Below are 16,732 nucleotides of genomic sequence, written 5' to 3'. Positions count from 1 at the left end.
CTGGATTCCAAACATTAAGCATGTATTTTATATATGTATCAGCATTCCAAATATTGAAATCATTTTTAAAGGGACTGTTAACAAATCTAGTCACCCATAACTAGACCATGACTGACTTTTCCACAGGGGAAGAAGAGGTGAAGGTTTCGACCATGCCACTGTCAGCCTCTTCCCATTCATTACAACAAGGACAGCAGCCTACAAGTCTCCACACTACTGTGGCCTGACAACAGAACTGAGAGGAGAGGATTAGACTCTGGGGTGCTTGCATGGGCAACTGGATTTTTGCATGATTCCTTTATGATTTTGCATTTAATGTATACACCCAAAAGAGCCAATATAAACGTTCCTGATGCCTACAGCTAGCGTGTTACCTCATAGTTGCTGAAGTATTTCTTCATTAGGCCTTTAACATAATTTATTAGTGTAATAATTTTGGCATTGTTTCTCATGAGTGATACTATTTCTAACTCATAAAAACAAAACTTGTAGTACTAAGATCCCAGGTGAGATTAGCTAGAATTGTTCTTATTTTGGCTCTATTATTGAAAAATTATACAAAGGTAATGGTAGTACCTTGTTTTCTGGTTTGTGAAAAAATAATATCCTAATCTCCTGAAAAATTTGAAAATTAACAAGATAATGTCTGTTGCATTCTTTGAATACTTGAGAAGAAAGAATACATATAAAACAAAATCGGTGGTGTCATTTAATGCTCAGAAGGATATTGTTGGCGATTGTTTTTAGTTGTCTAGATTTATATCCTATAATATGCATTACATGTGTAGAAACTGTTTTGTTCTCTCTCTTTTGCACTTTTGCACTTTCTTTTTGAATGGTTGTTAATTATGCGTAGATGGTTAAAAGATAATTATAGCCTAAATGCAATATAATCTCTTTTCTAATGCACTGTCTAGTATACCAGGAAATGCCTCAAAAACAGAACTTCAGTTTATAGTTGACTTATCTGAAACTTGAATACCAAGTAAACATTGTATGTGAAAAGCAACCATAGTAGTGTAACATTGTTACTGAACAAACAGTAATTCTGTGGGTTATTGTTTTGGAAATTTCATTGTTTAATAATTAAAATGTGATAATAAGATAATACTATAAGTACCTGACCAGAATGAGACTAAGGCAGAAGAGAAGAGATTGGATGTCCTCTAAAATTAGGCCACCTAAATTGTAACAGATAATTTTAATCAAGAGAATAGTGGAGTACTTTATTAGGACATAATGTGAAGTGATATTTCTGAAAACACATTTCTTGAAATAGTTTTAAAACTGATAATAAAAGAAAAGAAACTGTACTTAGTTCGGAACAATGGACAAAAGCTGATTCAGAAAACATGGCCATATTCTGCCTAAATGAAGCATCTGGGAAGAAAGGGAAAGTCACACCTCCTCTTGATATTTTAACCGTTGTGATAAAAGGTATGCTTTAATTTGTTTAAAAAAAAAAAGTATGAAAGGGGATAATGTGAATACAAAAAAAGAAGCCTGGAGATTGAAAATAATAATAGAACATGTTATTAGGAGATGGTACTTAATGTCATGTTGGAGTTTTCAAGGTTACCTCTGTATAAAATTGGATTACTTTCTACTAGATATAATGTGACAAATTAAATGACTTTATCCCAAGGTACAGTGAGGTAAACAAAAATCTATTCTTAGATATCCTTAGATTTGGTTACCTGAGGCTGTAGAAGCAGCGAATTGTCTAGCCATTTAAGTTATTTTTGTAAAATTCAGCGTAAATATCAATCGCTAATTTCTATCTAGAAATGATTACAAGAACATTGCCAATTTGGAAAATACCAATAAAACACTGTAGACTTATTAAACATCAGCCTTTTACTATAGCTTAATTTAATTATGGTTTTCATTTTTTACTGTAAGAGGCCAGGACTTCATTTATGTCTCCTGTGGGGCTGAGGCTCCTGGGCCTTGTTATTATAACAAACTCTGGCTCCTTATAATGATGCTTACTAGCTCAAAGCTTTCTCCAGCCTTCAGTGTTAGCCTTTCATTGCCTGGATCTTCTTACAAAGCGATAGCAAGTGGTTAGTTCCATTTGCTGCTTGGTGTTGAGAGATACACCTGTTAAATGAGGCTTCTTTCCTTTCTCATTCATAGCCAGTGTGGAAAAATCATCAGGTAGTTTGCCCAGATTTGCCAGAGCCCTAAATAAAATCCCAAAATGATCTCCCTGCCTGCTTCTCCTCCCCACTCCCACTTACATGCACACCATAAATCAGGAAAATGCTTTTTGGGCAATTAGGCTTTGACTTCTAAATTTTTGCATAGAATGGTTAAACATGATCTTTTGACTCACTTTGTAATCCCTAGACCTTCCTTGTAAACTTCACCTTTTTGCTTACCTAATATTTTATTTAAATATGGTTTTTTCTAAAAACTGAACTCTTAAAATCATAGTCATAATTAATTTTACACTAAAGGACAGAAGAAATTGTACAACACATAAAAGAAGCCAGCACTTCACATAGCAAGCAAATGGAAACCACAATGACAGAAGAATGACAAATTCTTTAAAAGCTTCAGGTTTTGTTGTTGTTAAATTCCTGCATGATGCATCATGTGCAAGGCAAACTTAATACACTTTTATACCCTTAACCTTTATAAAGTGACTAGCTTTTCCCTTAACATAGGAATTTTTAACCTGGAGCACAGACTTTTGAGAGTACATACAAAATTGTGGGTTTGTGTGCATGTACGTATGTCCATTTTTTTCTGGGGAGAAGATCCATAGTTATTAGATTTGTGAAGGATTTGGTGACACGCTTCTCCTATCAAAAAAATAAAAAAGAACAGCTGCCTTGAAATGTTTTTAGTGCCACTTTAGGGATTAGAGTCCTGTACTGAATGATTTTCGTTGTATGATGAATTATAAGTGCCTCTTTATTTTCTCTAAGATTCCATTAGAAAATAGTTTTTCTGACTAATAATGCTTTCCTTTTCATCCTATTATTGAGTTTTCGTTTTCCACATGCCACTTTTGTGTACTCTCCGCTTATTTTGACAAAGCATTAATTAAATATTTGAGTACCTATTCTGTATATTGACTTGAACTAGATCTTGAGAGATATAAGGTTGAATAAAATACGGACCCTATCATCAAGGATAATTCTAGTGACAATTATATTTCACATTATTTCTATCAGGTCTTGATAATATTTTAATCACAGAAACCACCATAGCAGTCCAGACTCATTTAATTATTTATCATCTCTCAGTAACTGCTCTGATAGTGGCAACAAAGGGTATTGAATACTTATATTTCAGATTTTAAAATTTATGATAATTTGGAGGGAGGTGAAAAAAACCTTGCTAGGAAAGACATACGTTCATTATTCCACGTGTGTGTGAGCTCATGTCTCTTTCTCTTAGCATCCTGGGAATTAAGTAGAGCCTTCTGTGTAGGTGTTCCTTTAAAGAAAACAACTTTAATGCACCTCTACACATTTCCACTGACATGGCTCCTATTTGTACGGTGTTCCAGGCACTGTCAAGACTGCCAGAGCTCTGGTCTGCTGTGACACAGGTCCATAGGTGCTCCCACAGAGGCATTGCCTCAGAAAGACAAGAGAGAGGAACAAATTGCTGTTGCTTTGAAATCTTACAGTGGCCTGTAGGGGTTGGGATAGGGCAGTAAGGAGATCAGTTGAGGTATTCAGGTACAGGTAAGCTTGGATAAGTATGCTTAAAGCCTTGAAAACCAGAAGAAGAGTTTAGTCTTGATGCGAATGTGGTCGGTGATAGAGAACTATAAGTTCTTGGCAAAAATGTAGCTTGATCATAGCATTTTAAGAAGAGTAGTTGGGTAATAGATTTGATTGCAATTAGGACTAGTTATGCCATTGCTGGCCAGTGCAAATAAGTTGGCCTAGACTAGCACAGTAGTAGTTGGAATGGAGAAGAACTATGAATTAGAAATTGGAAAGCATAAGAGCTGAGAAAAGGCCTTCAGATATGGTTAGATCTCTGATGATCTTTAAAACTGTAACTTTCAGAGAAAGGTACAGAATGGAAGCCCATCGTTTTAGGATGATTGAGGAAATGCCAAGAATATGTATGCAGCAATCAGTGACTACTTAGTGTTAAGACATTTGACAACAAAGTTGAAGAGAAAAATAAGATGCTAACTAGGTGGATGGTAGATCTTAGAAGGCATTGCTTTAATATAAGGGAGAAGAAGAACCTAAATATTTAAAGGCAGACCATACAGAGCCAACTGAGAGGAAGAGATTGGCAGGGCCGAAGAGAAGATAGCTCATTCAGTAGGATAACAGATGTCTTTGGTGGGAAGAGATAAGCTCCTGAGAGGAGCATGTGGGTTAGCTTAAGAGAGGTGGGCAGCCAGGCACGGTGGCTCACGCCTGTAATCCCAGCACTTTGGGAGGCCGAGGCAGGCGGATCATGAGGTCAGGAGATCGAGACCGTCCTGGCTAACACGGTGAAACCCCATTTCTACTAAAAATACAAAAAAAATTAGCCGGGCATGGTGGCGGGCGTCTGTAGTCCCAGCTACTCAGGAGGCTGAGGCAGGAGAACAGCGTGAACCCAGGAGGCGGAGCTTGCAGTGAGCAGAGATCATGCCACTGCACTCCAGCCTGGGCGACAGAGCGAGACTCCGTCTCAAAAAAAAAAGAAAAAGAAAAAAGAGAAGTGGGCTGTATCTTCCTCTGTGACTTGTAAGAATAAGAAGAACCTGGAGAAAGAGAAAGATGAGAATTGAGGAAAGGGCTCATATGAGTAATTACTAAAAGGCATTATTGTTTGAAAACGGGGGTGAAAGTGGAATTGGAAGCTTGTTAAAGAAGGAGATGTAAAAAAAGAAAAAAGTCTTCTGTGAGAATAAGCCCAGAAATGCATTGTAAATAGTTGCTGTATATTTTTATATAAAGCAAGATAAGAGTCAGCTTAAAGATCTCTCAAGTTCAAATATATATGGTTTTGTATGTTCCTCTGGTTTAGCACAAAGCATGAGTGGAAAAAGCGAATATTGAGAGTTTGGTTAAAAGGGGAAAAAGACAAAGACATAGAGACATTCAAGAAGACCACAATGAAATGCATGATCTTGTGCCAAGAAGAGTCTATTAAGGCAGTTTCCTGTGAAGAAATGGTGTGAGTGATGTGGAAGGGAGTTGAATGATTTTAGATTTTGACAATGACAAAGAACATGTTAGTGTTGCTAAGGGAATGATAACTGGGAGACTGTGGTCACTGTGATAACCACTCAGTGCTAAATGGATGATTGAGAACCAGAGAAAGGAGAGGGCTGGAGGTTGGAAAGAAGCTTGTCTTTTGTAACCCTTTATACTCTCTCCTCCAGTCTTTTCATGAGTGTAGGAAGTCAAACTATGTGAGAGAGAGTTGTAGAAAGCCTGGAAGCAATTCCATTCATCCGCAGTTGGGCACCTGGGGAATCCTGGGTCAGGTTTCCAGTGAGTTGAAAATGATGAAAGGAAAACTGCCTTCCTCAAAGCATGGTAGGAGGACATGGAAGCAGAGTGCTGGGGAGGACCAGGAAAAGCCAGGGATGAGATGAGACAGGTGTAAGTAATCAAGCCCCAGTGAGTGTGAAGGATTGGTAGAAATGTTACTTATGATGTGAAAGATTTAGACAGAGGGTTTAGGTATGGTGTATGATGAGTTTGGTAGTTGTGGAGCCCTTATTACAGGTAATACAGCTTCTCCCAAACTCACAGGCAAACTGGAAAGCTTTTTTAAAAATGGGCTTCCACCTATGAAGGGAAAGTATCTCTTCTTACATAGTTGGTTTAGGTAGGTCATTCTGCTTTATTTATATATCAAATAAGAATTAAAAGTAAGGTATTGGTGAACAGTAGATATAAATTAATAATTTTATTGTAACAGGTTATAAAAATATTTTGATAATTTCCCCCAAAGAGAATGTACTATATGAATAAATAAAATCTACAAAATATTGGGCTAATTTACCCTTGTTTCTTATGTTTTGTGTACTTAGGAGGTGACCTCTAGGAAAAAACTGCTGAAGAGGTAGTAGAGCAGGGTGAAGATACTGTATACTGTTATCCCTAGGTATCTGTAGGGGATTGGTTCCACAGATAGCAAAATTCTCGGATTCTTAAGTCCTCAATATAAGATAGTGTAGTATTTGCATATGACCTGCACATATATGGGAGGCTGTATATTTTAAATAATCTCTAGATTACTTCTAATACCTATTACAATGTAAGTGCTATGTAAATAGTTGTGATACTATATTGTTTAAGAGACTAATGACAAAAAAATCTGCATGCTTAATAAATTACACAGTTTTTAAAAGGATATTATCTATTCGAGGTTGGTTGAATCCACAGATGTGAAAACCCCAGCCCAGATACCTGGGGTCAACTGTGTTTTTTTTGTTTTTGTTTTTTTTCTCCTAGTCTGTTAATAGCAAATATTCCCAGTTTGGAAGCAACCTTAGTTTTCTAATAAAGTATTTTAAAACTCACTCCATATATGTCAGCTGCAATACCAACTGTGACATTTAAAAAGGATAATGCTTCAAAGTACAAATCATTGCTCAAGAATACTGTTTGTGAAACCTTGCTGATGGATTGAGAAGCCACTGCTCCTTGGACCTCCTTACCACCCTGTGATTTGCTTCTGTGAGTTGTAATCGAGCCACCTAACATTGCTGGTCATACTAGCCTTCCACTTCTTAGTCAGGGGCTATTTCCAAAGAATCACTCTTGATAATTCAAGAAGCATTAAGAAGATTGTACTCTGTTTTTTGGTCTTTTAGAGAGTCTTCTCTGGGTTTGAGTTATTGAGAAATCGAGTTTAGGTACCTAGAACTGAGAACAAGCCTAAGTAACCTAAGCCACTTGAGAAATGGACTGAAGTACCCAGATGTTCCATAAAACAGGTTGAAGTTGTTGACCTTGAGAACCGTTCCTTTTCTCCAGGTTCCTCTTGACCACACTTCCTAAGGCAGCTATTGACTTCACTGTCTTAGCCCACTTTACCTTTATTCTAAAGGTTCCTGGAAGCTCCAAGCTGACCCTGGAACATACTGTGCTTATAACAATTTTGTTATTCCAGCTCCTGTTGGGTGCTTAGACCCACTATTGTGCTGTTACAAAGCAACATCCCAAAATGCTTTTTCCTCTTATATAATTTATAAAACCTTTAATGCACCCATTACCTTTCTTTCTTTTTTATAGTGGGTGAAATTCACATAACATTCAATTAATTATTTTAAAGTGTATGATGCAGTGACCCAGTACCATTCTTTAATTATCTCAATGGTAAAAGAGCAGAATAAGTAACCTACTCTGCTGAAAGAATTTTAGTCTGTTCCTTGTTGGGGCTGTGTGGTAATAGCTGCTTCTAGACTCTGTTTTACCCAGTAGGCTAAAAGGCAAATATTAAACCTTAAAATACTCCGTATTTCTGCACAGCAGTACTACTGCACCTTAAGCTTGTGAATCAAGCAACTTTTATACACCCTTTTAAAAAGGTGGTGGGGGGCAATGCAAGGAGCTCAAGGCAAGAGACACTTAGGAGATTTGCTTTTCTGAGTGGTAAAAATGTTTGAAGCAACTCTAAATAGCTTTGAAATGCTAGTAACAGTCTTACTGTCTTCATGACATTTAATTAGCATTATGTAAGAAAGCGTTTGTTTAGCAAAGGTAAACCATAAGCCTAGCTCTCTGTATGCATGTGCAGTTGAATATGTGTGTGTGTGTGTTTTGTTTTTTTTTTGTTTTGTTTTTTTTTTTTTTTTGAGAGGGAGTCTTGCTCTGTCACCCAGGCTGGAGTGCAGTGGCCGGATCTCAGCTCACTGCAAGCTCCGCCTCCTAGGTTTACGCCATTCTCCTGCCTCAGCCTTCCGAGTAACTGGGACTACAGGCGCCCGCCACCTCGCCCGGCTAGTTTTTTGTATTTTTTTTAGTAGAGACGGGGTTTCACCGTGTTAGCCAGGATGGGCTCTATCTCCTGACCTCGTGATCCGCCCGTCTTGGCCTCCCAAAGTGCTGGGATTACAGGCTTGAGCCACTGCGCCCGGCCGTGTGTGTGTTTTTATATAAAGCAATTTTCAGTTAAATCCTCCACTTAATGAATGTAGCAGAGGAAGATGTCTCAGGTCATTTCGGTGACCTATGACCTATGTCTATTCATGTATTTATTCTTGCTGTGTCCCAATTAATTCATATCTTCAGGATAAATGCCATATTTTTATTGTCTTTCTCCAATTATTTTTTGAAGGAACCAAAGACCTTATTTAAATGCAATAAGGTTGTAATACTGGTGCCCACTTCACCGTGGTCATGTTTTTTCTGAACAGATATTTCATAGCTTTTCCTCATCAAATTCCAATCCCACCACTAAGATAGCCATCTATAACACAGTCTTTGGGAAAACCCAAGGAAAGGATAATTTAAGAATGATTTGTTTTGGAATCATGACACTTCAGAGCTATGAATAAATAAATATAGTCTTTAACAATCCTTTTAAAGACCAAGTAATAACAATGATGATAATAAACAAGGCTTCAAAGGATTGAGATTTGTCTGTAGTCACATTCTAACAGTTTCTTTAGCCCTCACCATGTAAATGTGCTTTCATGCTTGTAACTCAGTGGAGGAAAAAACTTTTAAGATTCAGAATCTGTCTCTTCTGTAAACATTGTTGTGTCTTACAGTTTAATTATAGTAGTTCTCTCAAGTCAAGGGCTTACAACTGTGAATATCATTGCAAACAATGAATTTGAAGGCTTTCAAAATGACCACCAGCTGGCAGTTGTTGTCACAGATCCTGTAGGTTTTCAAAGCTGCCCTGTGTTAAATGTGGCCCAGTGATCTTAGAGTAACTTTAGCAGGGGAAAAAATTGTAACCTTGCAGGTACTCTTAAAATAAACTTATGGTAACTACATAATTACCAGTGTTAGAACTAAAAGAGTAAAACAGGTGAAGTTTAATTTACCCAGGATTTTTCTGCAGTACCAAAGAGAATTTAGGGGCCAACACACATAACCACTAGACTGGTGACATCTCTAATATTACAAAATGGAAAAAAATTTGTAATAATGGCACTAAAATGTATTACATACACACTAAAGGTGTGATCTCAGATTCATCTTTGAAGAAGAGCTATCCTGTGCTACACCATGTAGAATGATAGCATATCTTTTGATTTTTTTTTTTTTTTCCTAATCAAGGAAGTAGTTGTTTTCAGCATAAGGAAAACAGGCAGAGCTCTCCACAAGGATTTAAAGATGATAATGCTGTCACCATCTCCAAGAAGAAATGCAAGAAATCTGCAATCAACTTTTGTAGCCTAGCACTGTTTCTTAATATAGTGAGATCTTGGCCCAAGGACTGCACTAGCGTTTACACTCTTATCACACTTGCATACTGAAATAATGTATCGATGGAACCGAAAGTAGTGATCTAGAACTTTAGTGGGTTGTTCTAAAACATTGTCATGTTATATGTTGCCATTTGCAAGAAGTCTGACAACTATTTATTTATTTTTATTTTTTCCTTTATTACATCTGTATGTTTAGTATCCAGCTAAAGGTAAAAGATTCCCTGGGTTATGACTTCATCAGCCAAGTAGGAAGTTTTATCATTGACCTTAAACTGAATGTTTGGTTACAGCCATAGTTCCACTTGGGTTTTCTCTGTTAAAAATGTTAGTTTCTAGTAAAATTCATGATTATGGATGTCTGATATACATATATATACACACACACATATATACACACACACACACATATATACACACACATACCCTACTTCCCCCAGTCCCCATTTAGAGTAAGATTTGCTACCAGATAGGTTTCCTTTTCCTTCTAAACTTAACATTTACTAATTAATCTACCCGTAGTCTTCCCCTGGTTCCAGACAATTGTAACATATCTTGGTTTCTAGTCTGCCCAGTGTTGATAGATGTAAACTCGTAAGACCTCACCTGCATTTTAAATGGTAGTGACTAATTGAAGTGCATATTATTAAAATAAGCAAGGATTTTATATAATCTCCAAATAAACACACAAAGCCCTGCAACCTTTGTTTTGTAACTTGCTTTCAGGTTTTAACTATTGACTATTACGAGTCTCCTGATAGCTTGCGTTCACCTCTCCAGTTTCTTTTTCTTTGGTCAAAGAAATTTCTTTCTCCATGTAATTTACCACAATTAGCAAGGAGATCATGACTAAATCTTAATGTACACTACCTGTATGATTTTCCTACTGGATCCCTGACAGGCCTGAATTTTCCCTTTTCTTCTTCTTTTTTTTTTTGAGACAGGGTTTCCCCGTGTTGCCCAGGTTGGAGTGCAGTGGTGCAAACATGGCTTACTGCAACCTTGACCTCCCTGGCTCAAGTGATCCTCCCACCTCAGCCCCCCAGGTAGCTGGGGCTACGTTCACACACCACCACGCCTGGCTAGTTTCTGTATTCTAGATAGGTTTTGCCTTGTTACTGAGGCTGGTCTGAAACTCCTGATCTCAAGTGATCCATGCGCCTTGGCCTCCCAAAGTGCTGTGATTACAGGCGTGAGCCACCGTGCCTAGCCAGTTTTCCCTCTTCAAAGGAGAGAGGTCTCTCCCCATCGGTCTACTAAGTGTTTTCTCAGTCTTTTTACTCAATTACCAGAGTCAGCAGACCCTGTGTCTCCCCAGTAACTACTCTTACTCACCTTTCAGCTTATTCCAAACTGCCTTTGATCCTACATGAGTGTATATATATATATATATATTTTTTTTTTTTTTTTTTCCCTCCTTCTGTCTTTTTTATTTTTATTTTGTTTGAGACACTCTGTCAACCAGGCTGGAGGGTAGTGGCGTGATGTTGGCTCACTGCAACCTCCGCTTCCCAGGTTCAAGTGAGTTTCCTGCCTCAACCTCCCAAGTAGCTGGGATTACAGGTGCAGGCCAACATGCTTGGCTAAGTTTTATATTTTTAGTAGAGACAGGGTTTCACCTTGTTGACCAGGCTGGTCTCAAACTCCCAACCTCAGATGATCCGCCTGCCTCGGCCTCCCAAAGTGCTGGGATTACAAGCGTGACCCACTGCGCCTAGCCCTCTCTCTCTTTTAAATCAAAACAACACATTTAAACAGAAATCATAGTCTGGATTTTGGAGCAGATCGGGGAATGACCACGGCACTGTAAAATTCTGAATCAATAAAGATTTTTGACATTGTAAAACTTGGGCATTTTTCAGTTCCCCCAACTTCTAAGATAATTCTAGCTCTTATAAAAAGTCAACACTGCTCAACAATATGACTAAAATTCAAAGTTTTACAAATGTGGTTTTTAATAATTTTTTTTCAGTAAAGCAGTTCTAATTCAGTTTATAGCTCTAGCATATCTGAAGTAAGAATATTGCAGTTTCTGATTTGTATTTGAAAATATTTTCATCTATTCTTCTTTTTTGCCTTTCTTCTTTTGAAATAAGATTCAACATTGACTGAGAATTGGTTCTGTCAAGATTGTCTCTGGCAATCTGTCCCTAATTCAACTATAAATTATAGCTAAGGATGAACACTTGAATAATTATATATTTTAAATGATTTTTAAACTAAGGCCCCTGAGTGATGTGATGAGCATATGAATTTTTGAATGCAGGGTCTTTTGAAACTCTGTCTTCCACAGGAGTATCATCATATAGGTCTGGAAAAGATGTGTTATTAAGACTTAATTCCTTTTAGATTGAGACACCATTTGCAAATTGAAAACAAAAAGTTTGTATTTCCCCTAGTATGTGAATATACTGTAAGGAGGAATAAAAAGCAAAATAGTCTTTTTAAAAAACAGACTATTGTTTAGAGCTATTTTAGGCTTACAGCAGAATTGAGTGGAAGGTACAGAGACTTCTCATTACATTACCTGCCCCTGTCACATGCACAGTGTTCTCCATTATAAGCACCCCCCCACCAGAGCGGATATGTTATAGTGGATGAACCCAATTGATGATCTGGGTGATATATAGGTGGCACACAGAGGCGTTTCAGGGTCGTTTTTAGAAAGTACAGATTAGTTTTAAAACTAATGTAGCTTTTTCAGATTGTCTTCTTCCACTTAGTAATGTGCGTTTTAGTTTCCCCTAGCCTTATTTTTTAATCACACATTTTGCATAGCTAAAATAGTTGAATTTCAGAATATAAATGCTTATTTTAAAAAACAGACATTTGTTTTAAAAAAAATCTGAAAACCTTAATAAATGTCTCTTGGTTTGGGTAACTAGCACAATGGGAAAGAACTCTTAAAGATGTATGTTTGGTCTGTTGTATTGGAAATGTTTATCACCATGACTATATCCATCTCCTTTTCATTTAGTTTTATAAAATAATGAAGTTATATCATTTTCTGAAATAATTTTTCTTCTGAAATTAAAGTAAATCATCGTTTAATGCCTAAAAAGTACTCTCTAAAAATGAAGCTTATAACTGGATTATGAAGAATCTGTCAATTAAAATGATGTTTCAGAAAAGTGAAAATTTTATTCTTATTTGGGATAGAATTTGTTAGAATTCTTTCTAAACTAATTCTAAAGAATTAGTTACTTTGATAGAATTTGTTCTTTATGAAAATTCATTTGTTATGTTGATTTAAATGCTTAAGACAATTTGATGCTGATAGGAGCCATCTTTTAGAAAAAGATAAGACTGACTGATCTTCACTATTGAAATAAAAGTGTGCTGTGTAATCAAATGCAGTAAAGAACTGGGTTTGATGTTTTAAATAACTTTTAGATAACTTGAGGGTCTTTTAATTTGGAAAATTATGAACATCAGCAATCTCAGGAATTTCAATAGTTATATAACCATAAAGAGATTTGCTATATAGGAAGCAAAATACTTTCATCTGAATGTAAGCCTGAAGAGAAACTTCTGCCCCAATAAAAATATTTTATTGCCACTAAACAATCAAAAGCTATTACTGACTTCATTTGGAATGGCCAGTCCTGAGTGATCTGCTAAGAAATAAGCAGAACTTCACTTGACTAGCCTTAAAAAATAAAAAATGAAGAACAGCATGGCTTTTAGGAGGCTGTTAGAGAATGTCATAGCATCAAGCTCCAGAGAAAATAGTACAGAGTAGACATGCAATAAATGTTTGTGGAAGGAAAATTGATGGTTGAAAGTGGTGTCAGTTCTGGAGGCCTGCAAAGCATGGATCTGTTTTGTGTTAATCTGGACTTTTGGAAGCATTCGGTCAGATTCATTTGCATATGAGTTATAATTCATTTTTTGGTTCTATTCTGGCATTGTGGTGGTCATTGTTAAGATTTTGCCCCCTACACATCACCCACTCACTATGTGATTAATTTTTCTTCTTCCTTTTTTTTTTAACCTCTGAATTTGGGAAACCTCAGCTCTTGACTTTTCCTTATTTTTCCAACATCCCCTGTACACACATACACACACACACACACACACACACACCCCTTTTGTTTATTTTTTGAGACAGAATCTCACACTGTCACCCAGGTTGGAGTGCAGTGGCACGATCTCAGCTCACTGCAACCTCCGCCTCCCAGGTTCAAGCGATTCTCCTGCCTCAGCCTCCCAACTAGCTGGAATTACAGGTGCCCACCACCATGCCCGGCTAATTTTTTTATTTTTTAACAGAGACAGGGTTTCACTATATTGGCCAGGCTGGTCTTGAACGCCTGACCTCGTGATCCACCCACCTCGGCCTCCCAAAGTGCTGGGATTACAGGCATGAGCCACTGCGCCCAGCCCTAACACATACCTTAAAAAAAAAAAAAACTAACATATTTTTCTTATCAAGTGATTCCTCATTTGTGATACCCATAAATCTATATATAAATATTGGTAAATCTTCCGTGAAACACATATACGCAGTTCAGAAAGTCTCTCTAATACCTGCTTTTTCAGAATGCTTCGTGTGTACTCCTGAGGTGTTTTAGGAGCTTCGTATTTTGCTAGGTAGGGAGTTCTTTAGGGCAAAATTGTTAGAAATTTTTCGTCTTGGTTAAGCCAAAGTCTTTTCCAATTGTACTTCTTAGGTGCATTTTGTTAAACACATGAAGACCACTTGTCTATTAACTTTTGGATGTAGATCAAACAGCTTCACTTCTTTGAACCATTCCACACTCAGCATGATTTTGAATTCTCTCAGTCTGATTCTCCTTTACACACATTTTGACTTGATGTTTCCTTTCGTAAAATATGAAGCTCACACTTGAATATAATCACATATGATCAGATAATAGATCTCTTATTAAAATTTGTTACTAATATTTGTATTTTCCCTTATGTTTACAGAGTTCTTTTATAAAAGTATCTTGTAGGGTAGTTATCTCCATTTGATAAATGAGAAGCAGGGTGGTTATCATTTGTGATTTGCCTAAGGTCATACAATTGCTAATTTAGACATTGTACATCTATTTATATGGTCTTAATGTTACTTTTTTAGGCATTCCATTACCCAGTTGCCATACCAAGTATCATAAGCCTATTAAGCAAAACCACTTGACCTTTTCCCATACACGCTACTGGTTAGATCTTTTCCATTCTGCCCTTTCTGAATGCATTTTTAAAAATCTAATTATCTGTTAAATTGTATGTGTTTGGATTTGGTATTATTAGAATGTATCCTGTTTATATATCCCCATCTTACTAGTTTGTGTTATGAAAGAACTATGTGATTATAAAATGATAGATGCATGTTATTAATAACACTATTAATAACATTTGTCAAAGAATGTAAGAGTTTTGAGAATAGTTGTAGTTTCTGCTATTCTGTCATCTGTAGAACTGGCTTTCTGCTTGCATATTTAAATGAACTTTGTGGGTTTTGTTAAGTATAATAAAAAGCATGGGGTCAAATATAAGCCAAGAGTATTACAGAGACTTTTAGGCTGACTCAGTATCTCATATTCTGTGTAGATTCATCTAAACACTGCTGTTATCCATGCTGTACTTTACCATGTTATCCCAAAAGGGAACCATCAGCAAATTTTACCAGAAACTGCTGAATTCAAGACATATTCCAGATATATTACACTTCTGACATCCTAGGAAGCCTATCCAAAGAATAAATTACTTTGATAGAATTTGTTCTTTATGAAAATTCATTTTGACCCTCATTGATAACTTTATTCCATTTTTGGGGAGGATTGAGCAATCAGTGGGATGGGAACAGAGCTAACTACAAAGTCTTTGAGTTTTGATGGGCAACAGAAGGGGAAAGGAAGTGGGCTGTGGGATATATAAGGACTTTTCCAATGGAAAACAATTGTTAGTGGAACCTCTATAACTACTTGTTCAATTTCAGAATTAAATTTCCTGTATATTTTAGGTGGAATCAAGCTGAGTTCTGGTCGAAATGCTACACATTATTTCCCATGAAAAATACCCCCAAACACAAACAGACCGAACAGTGATTGATAAACCTATCATATTCATTTCTAAAGAAATCATCAAGCCCAAATATTTTAGAATTTTCTGAAGAACTAATTCTAGACTGGGCATGGTGGCTCAGGCCTGTAATCCTAGCACTTTGGGAGGCAAGGCAGGCAGATCACCCAAGGTCAGGAGTTTGAGACCAGTCTGGTCAACCAAGGTGAAACCCCGTCTCTACTAAAAATACAAAAAATAAAATTAGCTGGGTGTGGTGGCACGTGTCTGTAATCCCAGCTACTCAGGAGGCTGAGGCAGGAGAATCGCTGGAACCTGGGAGGCGGAGGTTACAGTGAGCCGAGATCGAACTATTGTACTCCAGCCTGGGTGACAGAGCAAGGCTTGGTTTCAAAAAATAAAAATAAAAAAAAAATAATTCTAAGCATGTTGCTTCTAGAGTCTGCCATTTCCTCCATTTCTGGTACTTGTTTAACAGTGGTTTTGTGCTCTCACCTGTGAAGATTAAGAGCCTGGGATAAAACTCATTTTCCGTCTAAAGATTTAAACTCATTTGAATTGAGTAGATGCTTTTGTGATGTCTTTGTGTCTCACCTGACTTAACAGTTCCCTTCTTCACATTACTAAATCTGTCCTTTTGGTTAGAAGATCATGCTCTTATCTAAAGATAGAAGGAAGCAAAATGAACATGGAACTACATTGCCCTGCCTTTTCTCCTGTCTTAATATGGCATCAGGCTGAGCAGTGGCCTTTCTTGATATTCCCCTTATTCCAAACATAGCTTTGTCTTGCTTTCAGCATTTTTCACTTTCCCCAGATCATTATGTATTCTGACTTTAATCCATAAGAATTATACTTTTATATACAAGTAGGTTATATACCTCTACCCATCTTTTCTTTCTTTTCAAATCTAATCCCATCAGATTCTCCCTGTGTAACAACCAACTTCTTTAGATTTCCTCTAATTTTCTTTTCCTTATAGATTTATATACTACTGCATAGTCAAAATGTCATGTTTTAGCATCTTCTGTGGCCTGTGAATCACTGCTCTCTATAACCATGGGATCACTCCCACCCATCCTTTTCCCTATCTTTTTTGGATAGTTGTTTTCTTAAAAAACCTGGAAGCAAGCTGGGTATGGTGGCTCACGCCTGTAATCCCAGCACTTTGGGAGGCTGAGGCGGGTGGATCACGAGGTCAGGCATTCGAGACCAGCCTGACCAACATGGCAAAACCCTGTCTCTACTAAAAATACAAAAATTAGCCAGGCGTGGTGGTGCATGCCTGTAATCCCAGCTACTTGGGAGGCTGAGGTAGGAGAATTGCTTGAACCTGGG

General features: G+C 37.1%; 1 protein-coding gene across 6 annotated transcripts in view; it reads left to right on the top strand.

The window, feature by feature from the left end:
- The window catches only part of CNOT4 (CCR4-NOT transcription complex subunit 4), a 148,807-nt gene that overhangs the window by 121,159 nt on the left and 10,916 nt on the right, over positions 1-16,732 (top strand). For 2 of the 6 annotated variants that reach the window (XM_023190046.2, XM_023190045.2), the window contains exon 11: positions 127-6,329. The exons of the other annotated variants lie outside the window; for them this stretch is intronic. In XM_023190046.2, the coding sequence (XP_023045814.2) occupies positions 127-227 (101 nt within the window). In that variant the 3' untranslated portion in view covers positions 228-6,329. Of the gene's footprint in view, positions 1-126; positions 6,330-16,732 lie in introns of those variants that run through there. 6 annotated transcript variants of the gene reach the window in all.

The sequence above is a fragment of the Piliocolobus tephrosceles genome, chromosome 8 (assembly GCF_002776525.5).
Source record: "Piliocolobus tephrosceles isolate RC106 chromosome 8, ASM277652v3, whole genome shotgun sequence".
Classification (NCBI taxonomy): domain Eukaryota; kingdom Metazoa; phylum Chordata; class Mammalia; order Primates; family Cercopithecidae; genus Piliocolobus; species Piliocolobus tephrosceles.
This window is presented reverse-complemented; position numbering and strand designations above follow the sequence as displayed.